Source organism: Haliotis rufescens, unplaced genomic scaffold (assembly GCF_023055435.1).
Source record: "Haliotis rufescens isolate VD_foot unplaced genomic scaffold, xgHalRufe1.0.p SCAF_1, whole genome shotgun sequence".
Taxonomy (NCBI): Eukaryota; Metazoa; Mollusca; class Gastropoda; order Lepetellida; family Haliotidae; genus Haliotis; species Haliotis rufescens.
In genome coordinates this window covers 3,876,024-3,893,129 of record NW_025963779.1, presented here as the reverse complement: position 1 = coordinate 3,893,129, position 17,106 = coordinate 3,876,024, and the positions used below count along the sequence as shown (strand labels likewise).

The 17,106-nt window shown below is 41.9% G+C and overlaps 1 protein-coding gene across 3 annotated transcripts in view; it reads right to left on the bottom strand.

Moving 5' to 3' along the window:
* Window positions 1–17,106, bottom strand: part of LOC124146987 (ADAMTS-like protein 4) — a 285,075-nt gene that overhangs the window by 34,739 nt on the left and 233,230 nt on the right. For all 3 annotated transcript variants that reach the window (XM_048396889.1, XM_048396907.1, XM_048396924.1), the window contains 2 exons: window positions 7,188–7,366; window positions 5,256–6,210 (listed from right to left, as the gene is read on the bottom strand). In XM_048396889.1, the coding sequence (XP_048252846.1) occupies window positions 5,256–6,210; window positions 7,188–7,366 (1,134 nt within the window). The remainder of the gene's footprint in view (window positions 1–5,255; window positions 6,211–7,187; window positions 7,367–17,106) is intronic.

Genomic DNA, 17,106 nt, shown 5'->3' with positions numbered 1-17,106 from the left:
CGACCGCCTCCGTGGTCTAGTGGTCCAGGGTTTGATCCCTGACCGTGTCATACCAAAAGATGTTAAAAGATGGTACTTGTTGTTACCGTGTCTGGCGCTCGGCATTAAGGGGCTAAAACAAGGACTGGTCGGCTCGGAGTCAGTATACTGTGTCTGAGTGGGGTATTCATGTTAAACTGCGGCATGGTATCTCAGTGAGCTAGCACTATAAATTGTCATCAGTCCAGACTAGTACAAGCAGCCACACAAACACACACACGTACATGCATGTCACTATATAAGTGCAATAATCTTGGACGTTAAACCCCATTTCACCTGACCTTGTCACCTTGCAGTCATAGTGAGTGAGTCGGGTTTAACGCCGCTTTTAACAGTATTCCTATTATATATCATGTCAGCTTGATGTGGTAGGAAATCCCGAAGTGATACAGGGATTCGAACCCACAATCATAGGTTTCTGTCATGCCCAAGGGACTCAACTCTGCACATGGAATTGCGGCGCCTTAGACAACTGGGCCACCTGTGCCCTCCCTGCAGTCAGAACTAACAACACAAGCTTATGATGACACATCTTGTCCAGGATTACAACTTTTTAGCCCTTGAAGATTGAAGTGGCCCAAGAGCACACGGTCTGGCAAAGGTTGAACAATGCATTTTACATATATGTAAATAACACTCATAGCCAGACGCTTTCACTTTTGCATGTTTAAGCTGGATCTTAGTTCATATGCAGTGGATCCCTTCATTGCCAGAGCTGAAAGGGCAATCCTGTTCCAACACCAGGGCCCACTTGCACAAAGCGATCTTAGCGCTAAGATGATCATAACTCCCATACTTTAATATAGGCTTACGATAGTCTTAGCGCTAAGATTGCTTTGTGCAAGTGGGCCCTGGTCCCAAAACACAGATGCCTTCAGACTGTACCCCTGTGGACATTCCAAAGTCCCACGAAGCTGATTTAGTACGACTGATCTCATGGTTACAATGTGTGATCTAGTTAATTGTGTCATTGTACCCTGACAGGATACATTGTTGCTCAGGCTATCAACCTTTAGAAAAGGCTTGATTATTAAAAGGCTGCTGTGATATAGCTGGAACGTTACTGACTGATATAAAACAACATTCACTGACAAACATAGGATCATCACACTACTTTGTTTTGTTTTACCATATTTTCTTGAGTATAGTGCACACTTTTTTTCAAAACAACACAGCTGTGTAGAAGGGTGTGTGCATTATACATGCAACAATGAGTTTTGATGTTTTTTTCCCCCTACGGAAAGACATTACTGTGAGCACGCAACACCAAAATTACCCTGTCAACAAATCCATACTGAAGTACGCAAATTAATCATGTAATTACACAGTCTGGCTACAAAAAGTGTCCTTTGTGTATCTGGACTTATATTTGTAACTTATTTCATAAATTTTATTAAAAATTCCTTTCCTTTAATTAATTTCCGCGAAATCGTGTCTGAAGCGATCAGAAGATCGCACAACTCACCGTTATTAACAGCAACCACGGTCAGAATACCGCTATTGACACCTTGAAACGAAGTTTAGTTGACAGAGAATGGATACATATATCATAAATGCCATACTTTGACCAGACCTGTCAACCCTCCCGCATTTTGCGGGAGACTCCCGCAATTTGATGAAATCTCCCAGTCTCCCGCAAGATGGACTATTTCTCCCGCAAAACAGAATTTTTCATTATTTAAAAAATTCGCCTCCATTGTCCCGTGAGTAAAAACAATGAACGGGAAGTTTGCGTCCCGATCTGTCCGGTAGGCTCCCGGATTAGCGAGCCTTATCACAGCCACCCGCAGGGGGACCCAGATGGGCCTTTGTCCAGTAATCAACTGGTAATTAAATTCATATGGTGAACGATTGAACAATGTAAACTGTTAAGAAAACTCGGATAGTCCTAACAGGTGCCTGAAGGGTTGAACTTGAAATGAAAAATCAGCCAAGTATTCATCACTTCATGAAAGGAACTGTTGTCTTCATGTTCTTAGCGTGTTTATTCTTCCATAATTTAAGAACGTAGATACATATGGCCGGTCCAGTTATACATGACTTTATTGGTTATCAGATTTGTCAGAAACTTTGTTAAAACATCAACATACCTCAAAGTTACGTCATTGAACTCTTGGAAATGAAAACAAAATATGTCCTGCAAGCGCCGTCTTCAGAAACAACACTATGCGTGATTGGTTGATTCGGTAGTCGAAATAACAATGAGTTACACGATCAGGCTTCCTCACAGCTAGGATTTCAAAGTCAAAGTTTAAAGTGTAACTTATAAATTTCCTTTTGACTGACATCGTGACTTGTGTGCACAGAAAATATCAAAACAGAACTTTATCAAATTTCGCAAGAATGTATCATGTGATTATTTTACACGATTTGATTGGCTAATAGTTTGCTTGCGACCCAGATCTGCAATCTAATTTGCATACAACAGTACTAGTCAACCAATGAGATTAATAAACGTCAAGGTCAGAAAGGTCAACAACGACAACGAGACTCATTTCATTCATAAATTGTAGTAAAACGTAATAGTACTTCCAAATATGGCATACATTTCTTGGAATGGAATAACGTGAACATTTCTAGGAAATTTAAGAAGCGAAGTAATGGGACTGTCAACAGACTACCGCAGACAGAAAAAAAACCAGTATATCTTATCGAAATTAAGGGCGATGATGTTGCGTCAGGATAAATGCATTTGATATTACTTTGGCGAATTATGTAACCAACATCGCGCCAAATACTCAGAAAACGTGCATCGTAACGAAGCCTGACAACTGGTGGGATTGAACGCGTCGTCAACTGGTCAAGCTACCGATTGTGAAATTTCAATATCTGTTTGCGTTTATCTGAGATGATCTTTGAACGAAAGTTATATGGGTAGATTGTGCTGGGTTTATTTTTGGAGGAGGAAAATGCAAACGGAAATTAAGCAAGCTGTACGTATAAGAAACTTATTGATTATTTATTGTTTCAAAATATTTGGTTTTCTTTGTAACATTATTAAAAATAAAAATTCGAAATTATCTTATCTTCACTATCTTAAAAATCTACCCCTTTGGAGGCAAATCTCCCCCATTTTGAAGGCAAATCTCCCACATTGTCATGATGAGGGGTTGACAGGTCTGACTTTGACTCGTTAAAAGTCATATCTGTTTTAGTTTGACGATTCTATGTCAACACATAGTTATCGCGTTCTGCGCGGGAGCCTCGATGGTGACTTGTCAAAATGGTTCCATGTGAAAATAATAACCGGCAATAGCGATCAGCTGCTTCGCTTAGGGTTATAATTATTTTAAATATATTTAATAAAAGCTGCAACTAAAATAACAAGATATTTGAATATATTATTCCTGATAAAAAAAATTAGTTAAAACAATGCCTAGCAGAACAAAATATACAATTTAAATGGTAAATCAACATGTCTGGTGATTCTTTTTATCTCTAATTTCAAATTTGTACTGACCAAGTTTCTTACCACCCGTTCGTTTACTGGAATTCGCTGTCGGGGTACGGTGTCATTTTTTTCTGCGCATAATATTCAAAAAAGTTTTTTCCAAAATACTGAATCTGCTAGAGGGGGGTGCACATTTTACTTGGGTGCACACTATACTAAAAAAAATACGATAAACCCCTGAAAAAACCATAGGATTGACACTCTGATTTTGCACATTTAAATGCATCTCAACATATTGGGGAGTTTCACTATATTCTGAGTAACAATTGATATCACTGGAAAAACGTTGTCATTGTGATGATATCTTCGGGGGTTAACTCCGTGTGTTGGAACACAAGCCCCATGCTGGGTCACGGAGGAGAGCTCTTGCTGTGACAATGAGGAGATTTATTGTATGCTAACTGAGTATTCACTTTCAGGGTAGGGCTGATATTAAATTGCAAGCAATTCAAGTCATCTGCAGTAGAGGGATTAAACATGTCAACAAACGGGTTTTTTTCTTTGATTTATGTGTAACACATTTATTTACAAAGTTTATATAAGGGAATAAATTGTTCGTTTCCTTTTCCCCCAAGAATGGTTATAGCAGAAGTCCAAGGCTTCCATTATGTTCTGATGTCAACATATAAGGATTGTCATCAGTTTGCTCTGAGTCTGTGATCTGTGTCTTAATTCTCAGACACAAGCGTGTCTCAAACCCAAAGCTGGAGTGTTCTGCTTCAGTGATTACCTAGCCTGTGAAGAGCACAGTCATCCAACTTGACATCAAGAGACAATGTTATTCTTTCAAAATAGATAAACAACTGTCTGTGCCAAAAATGTGACGGTAACAGAATTGTTTTTGACACCTGGTGTCATCACTGATTTTCAGTTATCCATTTATATTATTTTCACCGCTATTTGGACTTTTACACCCAGTGGAATCTGTTTTGAAAGATAATTGAAACTGGTTATTCTCTCTGCCATTGACACTCGTTCTTTTTATATTCTATTGATCATATTGTGTTTATTTGGGTAGAATATTCACAATTGTCATTGTTTTTAGAATACCTTCGGAATTGGAAATTAGTACATCCCTACTGTGAACCAAGCATGGGCCTTAAACAGGCAGAATTTCTGTCCAAAGTTATAAAGCAATGGAAATATCCGAGCAGAGATGGCCAATTCACTGTTTCTCCAGTAATGTTCACATGGCAACACACCAACATTCACCAAGCTCTGAACATGGTGCAAACCAAGTGTGAGTGAGTGATGGTTAACGCCAGTCAGCAAAATTCCACCTACATCTATCGGTCTTCTCATGATCAAGTACAGACTGAAACCAACAGCAATGATCCATGCCACTGGAGTATATCAACCTAACCATTCAGCCAAACCTACTCTGACCTGGCGTCCAAATATACTCACCAACAAAAGAAACGTGAACACCATATACTCATATTCAAGAGATATTAGATTGGTTAGATGCACAAACGAACATACTGGTATGTTATGTGAACCGACGCTCATGAACGCATCACATAAGATGTCATAGCTCCATGACTCAAGATGCACCATTTGTCTCATGCAGGATTAGCGTGGAAAGTTTGGAAATCACATGCAGCATATCGTGATAAGAATAAAAACACTGTGGTAACACTTCTTAATGTAAAGTGGTAACATACTTCTCTATATGTTTCTATGGTTCGTGTTTCTTTTGGCGGTGAATATATATCAAAATAATACAAAAGAATTTTGAATTGAAGGTATTAGACTGCAGACTCACCTCCTCCGCATGTCCTGGAGCAGTCGGAGAACCCAGAAATCTTCCATGCATACACCTCCCTACTCGCTGTGCCGTCATTGGGAATCTGCTGAATGTTGTTGTAACTTCGACTGCTACTGACGGCTGAACTGAGGTAGTTGGGGTTGGCCAGACGGTTGCCCTGGGAGTTGCCGCGGGAGTTGCCCCGGTAGCTGGGGTCAGTCTGGGATCTGTAGGTGTTGCTCGGGTACTTCAGTGTTTGGGAGGATCTCACCGAGGAGGTGTATGCTCTCCTGTCACTGGTCTTCTCATGTTGAGGTCTGTTTGAATAAGATCTTTGATTGGCTCTCTGGTCTGTGGACGTTCCCCATGATGTGCGAGATGGGGAAGACCTGCTCTGGGTGGGATTGGCTGAACCCTGGTCTTGCCTTCTGGATGCATAGTTTTGATTTGAGTTCAATTGATACTGTCCGTTAGAGTGTCTATTGGCATAGGCTGATCTCACAGGTTGCCTCTGATTGTCTGGGTATGTTCTGGCAATAATTCTTCTTCTGCTGCTCAGTCGGAGCTGTTTATTCCGGTCATATGCTGGAATATATCGTGGAGACTGGCCATGTTGTATTCTACTGCTATCTCCCCCTGCGCCCTGATGCCGAGACACGAGTCTGTGCCTGTTACGATGTCTCTCCTGGGATACATGCATATCCCCTTGTTGTCTGTTCAGCTCACCAGGATTCAAACTCGGACTTGGAGCAGCAGTCGTTGTAGGTGTATGATGCTTGTTGCCATGGTGACCATTTCTATTACGGTGACCATGGTTGCCCTGGCGACCACTATGGTGCTGATGTCCTTGACGGGGAGAAGGGCGTGTGTCAGCTGCTTCCTCATGACTGGACTGAGCCATCCTGACTCCCATCTTGTGTTTGGGTATCGTGAAGTGGTACACAATCCCCGGGTTGTGGTGGTAGTACAGAAGCTACAAGATAAAAACACCAGACACAGGATGTACTTCTTGTCTATATTCTCAGGAATGAATGAATGAATGAATGAGTATTGTTCTACGCCGCATCAGCAATTTTCCAGCTATTCCCAGTGAGAACCAGGATAAAAATTTCATACATGTGAAAGAACAACCATAAAAGTATTCTCAGGAAATGAATTGATAAAATTTGAAAGACATCACAGAAATTGACTTAAGGAAATGATATTATATTCCTGATGTATAGGGGTAAATAGTATACTTATAATCCTTGCTCATGTGCCATTACAGAAGCTTATCTTTAATTCATGAATAACAGAATAACATGTCAACATTGACAATGCCTTTGGATCAGTTTATCAGCCTAACGTTGGATAGGGAAAACAATCAGTGTTGAACGTTTCATGCAATCTTTGCATCCATACAGACAACCCTGTGGACAGTGTAGGAAATATCACCTTCCAAAGGCAAGGGACTTAACTGTAAAAGTCCACTTTCCATCCTTGCCGAACTAGGCTGGAATTTCTTTGCTCGATCGTAGTGCCACCTGTGGCCATTACGACTTATGTCCCTTTTATGTCCCTCCTATTGACCAATCAGATTCCACCTCTCATATCACTGTATTTGCTTCAAACAAAATGGTGGCCGCCAGTCAAGACGATCTGATCGATAGTCATGATCTATATTGTAATAAAATGGGTCTTACTTCAGGAAGAGCATCAAATCACCGGAGCACCTTGATTAAAAACATGAAAAGATTTGGAAAATATCTGTTGATGCCAAGTTGACAGTACACATGCTTTGCACATCCTGCAATGATTTTGTTACACAATTTTGATTTTGACCCACAAATTCCAGCCTAGTTTGGCGAGGTGGAAACTGGACATTCAGTCAGTCAGTTACGGTAACTTCAGGAAGATGAGGAAATATTAACAACCTTCCATTCTCCTCCTTACAAGAGCTGACCAACCCACCTGCACTTCGATTTCTTGAGTTGTTGGGCCATCGGCAAACAAGCACTCTCCCGGACAATGGCGGCTCTGACTTCGGCCATATCGGAAGGTTGTCCCTGCACCACGTACAACACCAGATGGAGTGAGGCGCCGGTTGCCATTGAGGAAGTACAGCCCATTCTCTCCTCCAATCTTCAGAGCTGAAGCAAATGTAAGAATATAATGACCCATTGGCAGCTGTGTGTTTCATGTCTCAGGTATGTATACATGAGTTAGTTGTCCCACAATGCCCTTAGTATGAGATACAGTTGAACACATCATTCAACATATATGTCCAAGACATCGAAACCCTCTTTCTGACAGTAAAGTTAGTCCTTCAGCAACCCATGCTTGCTGTAAAAGGCAACTATGCCTGTCGCAAAAGGCGACCAACGGAATTGGTGGTCAGCCTTGTTTACTTAGTTGATGAATGTCATATCCCAATTGTGTAGATCGATGCTCATGATGTCAATCACTGGATTGTCTGGTCCAGACAAGATTATATACAAACTGCCACCATGTAGTTGGAATATTGCTGAGTGCAGTTTTAAACTACAAACAAGCAACAAGCTAGAATTATTCGTGCAAGTGTAGATTTCAAAGAGTTTTTACTTTTATATGGGAAAACAAATCCTCAAATGTGTTATTTACTGTCTTCAAAATAAAAGGACACCCGTATCAATGGTAAAAACTGAATGACACAAATACAGCCTGGCACCAGGGAGGAAGGTTCCAGTGTGATGGGACACACACACCTGAATACTCTTGGTTGTTGGTTTGTTGTTTAACGCCGCACTCAGCAATATTCCAGCTATATGACGGCGGTCTGTAAATAATCGAGTCTGGACCAGACAATCCAGTGATTGACAGCATGAGCATCGATCCACGCAATTGGGATAGATGACATGCATCAACCAAGTCAGCGAGCCTGACCACCCGATCCCGTTAGTCGCCTTTTACGACAAGCATAGTCGCCTTTTATGGCAAGCATGGGTTGCTGAAGACCTATTCTACCCCTGATCTTCACGGGTAGAATACTCTTGGTAGTGAAGGAGATATGTGATGTCATGACTGGTGTGTATGTCAAATAATGTGGTGAACTGAAATACTTTATAGATCAAACAAACAAACAAAATTCACAAATCTAAATCAGTTTAATCAAAAGAAAATGAAAACATAACCTTTAAAGAACTCTTTTTTGATAGTACCGGTAACAAGAAAAAAATCAATTCATTTTTTTTCATTTTTTATTAAAAATTATTCTTGATATTTTAAAATAGGTTATCATAATTTCTGAGTGTTTGCTTTTCAAACCAGAACCTCAGGCACCCCACTTGTGCTCTTTGTAGTGCAGAAACTGGACATAATGTACATTTGCCATTAACATGGACAGTTATTTGTGCTGTGCTCCTACACTGGCGACACAATCTAACTGATGTTTTATACAGGGAGACTTCAAACAGGCTCTGTCAAACAGCGAGAGTTGTACAAATGTACTGTGTGTGCTCTTTACCTATCTTCTCACATTGAAAGTAAATATAACACTATCTCTGTTGAAAGAAAAATATTAAGAATTTTGTTTTCATGACCTGCAAAAACATTGGGAAGACCTTTACATGTTATTCTGGAACAATTGGGGCAAGTCATCCGTAAAACATTCAACCAAATTATGATAAGAAGATTAATCATCTGCATGAAGTTTAACTCGACATAAAATCAAAAAGGATTTAGGAATTTATTTTACACCACCTTATTGATATGTTTCATGCATCCCAAAGGTTTTTGAGTTCTACAATTACAGACAAAAACTCCAACCTCTCCATTAAACAATGAACAGCGTCAAGAATGTAAAACCCCAAGAAGTAACAGCTAAGTCCCTACTACGTTGAGTGAGTGAGTGAGTTGATTTTAATGCTGCTTTGAACAATAGTTCAGTTATATCATGGTGTGTCAGCTTGATGTGGGGGGAAAGCCCAAAGTGATGCAGGTGTTAGAGATTTACTAATTATACAAGAAAATGGTGTTGATAAGCCTAGAAACTTAATAATTACTGCATTTATAAAGTGCCAGATTCCATTCATGCATGCTCAAAGCGCTACACTATTATTACCCCGGTCAATGGATCAGTGGGCACTTGATTTTCATTCTCAGCTCCATGGGGAGTATACAACCCAAGCTGCCCGTGAGGTGCTAGAAGTTCAACAGCCAGATTACCATCTCATCCTACTGGGAACCCACTCACTGCTGGGTGAACAGAGGCACATATGCTACATGTGCTTCAGTGTGGGGCAGGACTGAAGCCCAAGAAACTCTCAGGAGTCAAGCTGCTGAACGTGGTCACCCATCCAACTACTCTCCGAGACCGACATTCCCTAACTTCACCTGACTTGTGACCTGTCTGCTGTGCACAGGACCACATGCCACCAAAACATTATCAGGAAGAACTGAGAGATTCAAACCCATGATCATTTATTTCTGGCAAACTTAAGGGATACACCTCTACACAGCGAATTGCAGTGCCTTAGATGACTGAGCCATCCATGACAGCTTCAGGTTTGAACCGATTGGATTTGGATTCGAGTTCATAATCCCTTATCCAAGGACATGATATTAAACATCTCTCTGAAATCTCCATAAAACTCTGTACAATATTGCTGGGTCCAGCAAATGTACCACCAAATCCTTGTCTCAGAGATTAACCATAATCCCTAATACAATCAAGGAAGGACTTTCTTTCTTTATATTTACAGAAAGTATTTGAGACAAGTGGAATTAATACCATGTGGATTCTCAAAAACTCGAAGGATTTGCTTGACTTTTTACAATCTCAGAAAAGAACCAGGTTCAATTCTGTAAAAACAATTGATTTTTCAACTTTGTACACCACTATCCCATAACCTGATAAACTTAAGGAAAAAGTTATTCCTTGATCCACGGATATTGTTATTTATCATGTAATGGGTAGGTTTCTCGGCAGGATAAAGCCACCGGATAAAAACGATATCCGTTGGGGTCATATGCGGATAGAGATGCAAATATCAAAGGTCAAGTAGGGACTACTTTTACTGTTTATAAACAAACATGGCGTCGCCCTCGTCATTCGGCAATCGAGTCAGAATTAACCATCGGGAATCTGGATAAACTACAGGGATAATTGCTATCATTATCAAAAGAACAGTCTAGTATACTGAAAATCAGTAACTGTGACGAAAATAAGGCATTTTTTTTGCAACTTTGGTGATATAAATTTCGAAACAATTTTGCGAGGGCACGAGGCCTAGCCAAGCTGGATCAGTAGCCATATCTGTGCTTGTAGACCTCTGCGGCTTGAAACCTTCTCCACAAATTAAAATAGTTGGATTTGGCTGAAATACGTTTGAATTGTTACCTTGTTTCATTTTGTCCCTGTGTGTACATCTGACTACACTTCTTAACGTTATGACAGGACAGACCGACTGTCAACAACGTCTGACCGTGCCCGTGACGTCTCATAGACGAGGGTTAGAGTAGCTTCCCTTTGACAAATGGCAGTTAATCTAGCGGACAGACCGATGGATTGCCGCGAAAGGCAATAAAAACAATTGTTGTATGGCGTATATTTTGCTTCGCCACTGTATAAGAAACAGATTTCAGTTGGAACTATATTGGCTACTGTCACTGTCCTACTGACACATCACTTACCCTGTGACGTAATAAATATTAATGCGTGCATTCCAGGAAAACTTGCAATGTTTCGGTAATGTTGGTGAGAGAGGGAAAGCAATTTTGAAGCACAGAATTAAAGAATGACATTATATGATAAAGAGGTTATCAGGCTTGTGTGTTTGGGGTAGGTAAATATCCTGTATTAGGAATAAACACTATGTATTTAGCTCGCCAAGGCTCGCTAAATACAATGTTTATCCCTAATGCAGGATATTTACCATCCCTAAACACACTCGTGTGATAACCTCTATATATCTATCTTCAGAGGTTCATGGCAATTTGTCAAAAATAAAAGCAAACGCCATCTGAAGCTTACTGAGAAAACAATATGTGAAATGTTGGCCTTCCTCATTGATAACAACAGAGTTTATCAATATCCTATATCCCCAGTTCACCACTAGACTGATCTGTATAGCAATTTTCCTTCACAAATATTCAACAGTTTGGGAGTTCCTCTCCTGAAACTAGCACAACCCTTGATTACAGTAAAGTCCAACTTGTTGTCATGAAAAAAAATAAATACAAAAAAATAACAAAATCCCAAATCATCAAAAGGCTCCAGTTCACCACTTGACTGTCAACAAGAAATATTCAGCTGTTTAGGAGTTCTGCTCCGGAAACGGAAAACGGACAGAGGACACTGACACTTTGAATTGAGTGGATGATGATAAACATATATGGCTTATTGTATATATCGGGTGTCATCACTGATTTTCAGACCTCCATTCACATAATTTTCATCACTGTTTTGCCTTTTAATCTGTTTCAGCAAATATTCAAGCCTGATTATTCTCTGGCATTGCATTTTGAAAACAAATAAAGCTAGTTGAATTTCAATTTATTGACATATCTGAACACTTCTTTACAACATGAAGTGTTTTGCTCAAGCCAGAGCAGTTTACTGCTCTTGAGGACAAATTGCTTTAAGATATCACACTGCAACTTAGTCTCATATGAATGGTGACACTTTATTTTCAAAATTCATTCTATTCAATCAAACCATGTAACAGACAAAATGAGGATCCAAGGAAAACACACAAGGCAACAACCATCCTTGTAGTTTTCACAGTTCCACATCATGTCATCTTGTGTTTCGTAGCACTGACAAAAAGGTGCCACAATCTGGGGACAGAACCGACTTGCACTCAACAATTAGCCAACCAATCAGTGTTTAGTCAGGTGGGAGACGTCCCTTTGAAGTGCTGATGCCATGAAGCTGCCCAACTCTGTCAGCAACAAGCAGGGATGGCCGTCATCCTCCTTGACTTGCTCTGCTTACTAATTGATTCTCCTGTATTGTGCCGTTCGTCACACAGGTGCTAAGACACTTGATGTTGTGTTTGACAGTCTGAGCTGACTGACCCATGGTCATGTTCAAAGAATGGGCCACGAGGTGTACAGAACAGTGTTCTGTTGTGTTCTGTACATCGCTCACTTGCACAACCTGTAAGTAATATATGATTGTTTGTCTGTCTAATCCAAAAGAATGTGTTTGATCATGAAACAGTTATTGCGTGATCTGTGACAAATCTGTGGTATAAACATGTGATGTATTGTGTCCACTGTAGTAAAAACATGTGATGTACTATGTGTCCACTGTGGTATAAACATGTGATGTATTGTGTCCACTGTGGTATAAACATGTGATGTACTATGTGTCCACTGTGGTATAAACATGTGATGTATTGTGTCCACTGTGGGATAAACATGTGATGTACTATGTGTCCACTGTGGTATAAACGTGATGTATTGTGTCCACTGTGGTATAAACATGTGATGTTTTGTCCTCTGCGTTATAAACATGTGATGTATTGTGTCCACTGTGGTATAAACATGTGATGTATTGTGTCCACTGTGGTATTAACGTGTTGTATTGTGTCCACTGTGGTATAAACATGTGATGTATTGTGTCCACTGTGGTATAAACATGTGATGTATTGTGTCCACTGTGGTATAAACATCTGATGTATTGTGTCCACTGTGGTATAAACATCTGATGTATTGTGTCCACTGTGGTATAAACATCTGATGTATTGTGTCCACTGTGGTATAAGCATGTGATGTATTGTGTCAACTGTGGTATACACATGTGATGTATTGTGTCCACTGTGGTATAAACATCTGATGTATTGTGTCCACTGTGGTATAAACATCTGATGTATTGTGTCCACTGTGGTATAAACATGTGATGTATTGTGTCCACTGTGGTATAAACATGTGATGTATTGTGTCCACTGTGGTATAAACATGTGGTCCATAACATATTTCAAGACATGAACCTAATGTTATTTGGCAGTTTTGTTATAGGCAGTAGTGTTGATTGTAAGTTGATTGTAAGTTGCAGCAGTTTGATTGAAGCGCTTGTGTAATTTTGTAGTGACCTTGACCCTGTGGTTTATATTCCAAACTCCATCCCAGCAATGAGGAGCTTGTGAGAGACTTGCCTATAGTAATCAGCTACAGGAAAGTACATGATTCCAGGTACTTCCAGGTGGAAGTCTCTAAAAGTCTGGCTGTAGCTGCGAGATGAGGGCCATACGAGGCCGGTTTCCCTGTATCAAGATGGAACAACATGCCTCACTGAATACCTTCGACTGTGACAACTTCTGGACATTCGTGAGTGCACTGACATACGTAACGGGGCCTGTTTGTAGTAGCTGCCACACATGTGACACATTATGTTGCCTTTTAGGATTGTGAACCTAATTCTGTGTTTCAAAATAATTTGTTGATAGTATATTGATCTTGTGTGGTTATTTACTCATTTCACAATTTAGTTCTGTATGTACCAATTTATGGGTTAATTTTCGCATTTCGCTTTGAAATCAACAACCTACAGTAATTCTACCCCATATACATTATCCATACCCTATGTCCTGACATTAGTCCAGTGTCATCTTCTAATTGCCAGTCAATGACCTTGTACAGTTGTTAATCATCACAACTATCTTATCATTAGAAGCTTTCATTTTCATAATATCTATTCTGTAATATGTGTCTTAAATCACTTATCATACCTCCATGTCAGAATGATGAGATCAGATTAGTCCACATGATCTTGATATATCATGCCTGGGATGGAAATAAATTTCTGCTAACTACATCAAATACAGTATGGAGTTTTACTGTCTATTACACACTGTTTGGGGTTCAAAATGAAAACTAAGTGAAGCTGAGTGTTACGCTAGCACAAGGCAGTCACCAAGTGCTTGGCCTAATCATGTTCATTGACCTATTGGAATGCAATTCAAACATAAATCAGGTGGCTTAACATTATGAAAATATACCTTTTGGATGGCTAGAAGAAGAAAATGTTTGTATATTAAAACACGTATTTGATCTTGTAGTTGCTTTCCATATTAAACAAATATACTTAGTTTAAGAAAACTCACATATGGTTAAAGTTATATAGATTTACATGTTATACAAATACAGTATTTACTTACTGTCAATATTGATTCACTTAACAACGCTTGCATATTTATTTAAAAAGCCTACTTAATTCAATCACTTCAGATAGAGCTAATGCTCTGTTCAACACTGTTAAATATCTACAATAAAGGCTTCAGATAGAACTAATGCTCTGTTCAACACTGTTAAATAGCTGCAATAAAGGCTTCAGATAGAGCTAATGCTCTGTTCAACACTGTTAAATAGCTGCAATAAAGGCTTTAGATAGAACTAATGCTCTGTTCAACACTGTTAAATAGCTGCAATAAAGGCTTTAGATAGAACTAATGCATGTTCAACACAGTTAAATATCTGCAATAAAGGCTTCAGATAAAACTAATGCTCTGTTCAACACTGTTAAATAGCTGCAATAAAGGCTTTAGATAGAACTAATGCATGTTCAACACAGTTAAATATCTGCAATAAAGGCTTCAGATAAAACTAATGCTCTGTTCAACACTGTTAAATAGCTACAATAAAGGCTTTAGATAGAACTAATGCTTTGTTCAACACTGTTAAATAGCTGCAATAAAGGCTTTAGATAGAACTAATGCATGTTCAACACTGTTAATGATAAATGCTCTGTCCCTGGTGTTGGAACCAAAAGCAATTGCAACTAAACATTAAATATAAGAGCAGGGTATTGTACTTATTTACGGATACAAAAAAGGAAAATATTTATTGTTTAAATATTGAGGGAAGGATGGTTGGTTGTTATAGAAAGGGTTGGTGGTAGGGCATTAGTTTGAGGGAAGGATGGTTGGTTGGTTGTGGAGAGGGTTGGGTCACAGGTTGGGCATCCTGATGGGTGGTTGGTTGGTTGGTTGTAGAAAGAAGGTGAGGAATTGAGGTGAAGGTGTGACATGGTCAGGGTGTGACATGGTCAGGGTGTGGTGGGGCCAGGGGTGACATGGTCAGGGTGTGACATGGTCAGGGGTGACATGGTCAGGGTGTGACATGGTCAGGGTGTGGTGGGGTCAGGGTTGACATGGTCAGGGTGTGACATGGTCAGGGCATGACATCGTCAGGGTGTGACATGGTCAGGGTGTGACATGGTCGGGGTGTGACATGGTCAGGGTGTGGTGGGGTCAGGGGTGACATGGTCAGGGTGTGGTGGGGTCAGGGGTGACATGGTCAGGGTGTGACATGGTCAGGGTGTGTTGGGGTCAGGGGTGACATGGTCAGGGTGTGACATGGTCAGGGTGTGGTGGGGTCAGGGTGTGACATGGTCAGGGGGTGACATGGTCAGGGTGTGACATGGTCAGGGGTGACATGGTCAGGGTGTGACATGGTCAGGGGGTGACATGGTCAGGGTGTATCATGGTCAGGGGTGACATGGTCAGGGTGTGACATGGTCAGGGTGTGGTGGGGTCAGGGTGTGACATGGTCGGGGTGTGGTGGGGTCAGGTGTGACATGGTCAGGGGTGACATGGTCAGGGTGTGACATGGTCAGGGTGTGACATGGTCAGGGTGTGGTGGGGTCAGGGGTGACATGGTCAGGGTGTGACATGGTCAGGGCATGACATCGTCAGGGTGTGACATGGTCAGGGTGTGACATGGTCAGGGTGTGACATGGTCAGGGTGTCGTGGGGTCAGGGGTGACATGGTCAGGGTGTGACATGGTCAGGGTGTCGTGGGGTCAGGGGTGACATGGTCAGGGGTGACATGGTCAGGGTGTGACATGGTCAGGGGTGACATGGTCAGGGTGTGACATGGTCAGGGTGTGACATGGTCAGGGGTGACATGATCAGGGTGTGACATGGTCAGGGTGTGACATGGTCGGGGTGTGGTGGGGTCAGGGGTGACATGGTCAGGGGGTGACATGGTCAGGGTGTGACATGGTCAGGGGTGACATGGTCAGGGTGTGACATGGTCAGGGTGTTGTGGGGTCAGGGGTGACATGGTCAGCGTGTGACATGGTCAGGGTGTGGTGGGGTCAGGGGTGACATGGTCAGGGTGTGACATGGTCAGGGGTGACATGGTCAGGGTGTGACATGGTCAGGGTTGACATGGTCAGGGTGTGACATGGTCAGGGTGTCGTGGGGTCAGGGGTGACATGGTCAGCGTGTGACATGGTCAGGGTGTGGTGGGGTCAGGGGTGACATGGTCAGGGTGTGACATGGTCAGGGGTGACATGGTCAGGGTGTGACATGGTCAGGGGTGACATGGTCAGGGTGTGACATGGTCAGGGGTGACATGGTCAGGGTGTGGTGGGGTCAGGGTGAGGTGGGGTCACGGGTGACATGGTCAGGGTGTGACATGGTCAGGGGCATGACATCGTCAGGGTGTGACATGGTCAGGGTGTGGTGGGGTCAGGGTGTGGTGGGGTCAGGGGTGACATGGTCAGGGTGTGGTGGGGTCAGGGTGTGGTGGGGTCAGGGGTAACATGGTCAGGGTGTGACATGGTCAGGGGTGACATGGTCAGGGTGTGACATGGTCAGGGGTGACATGGTCAGGGAGTGGTGGGGTCAGGGTGTGGTGGGGTCAGGGGTGACATGGTCAGGGTGTGACATGGTCAGGGTGTTGTAGGGTCAGGGTGTGGTGGGGCCAGGGGTGACATGGTCAGGGTGTGACATGGTCAGGGTGTGGTGGGGTCAGGGTGTGACATGGTCAGGGCATGACATTGTCAGGGTGTGACATGGTCAGGGTGTGGTGGGGTCAGGGTGTGGTGGGGTCAGGGGTGACATGGTCAGGGTGTGGTGGGGTCAGGGTGTGGTGGGGCCAGGGTGTGGTGGGGTCAGGGGTG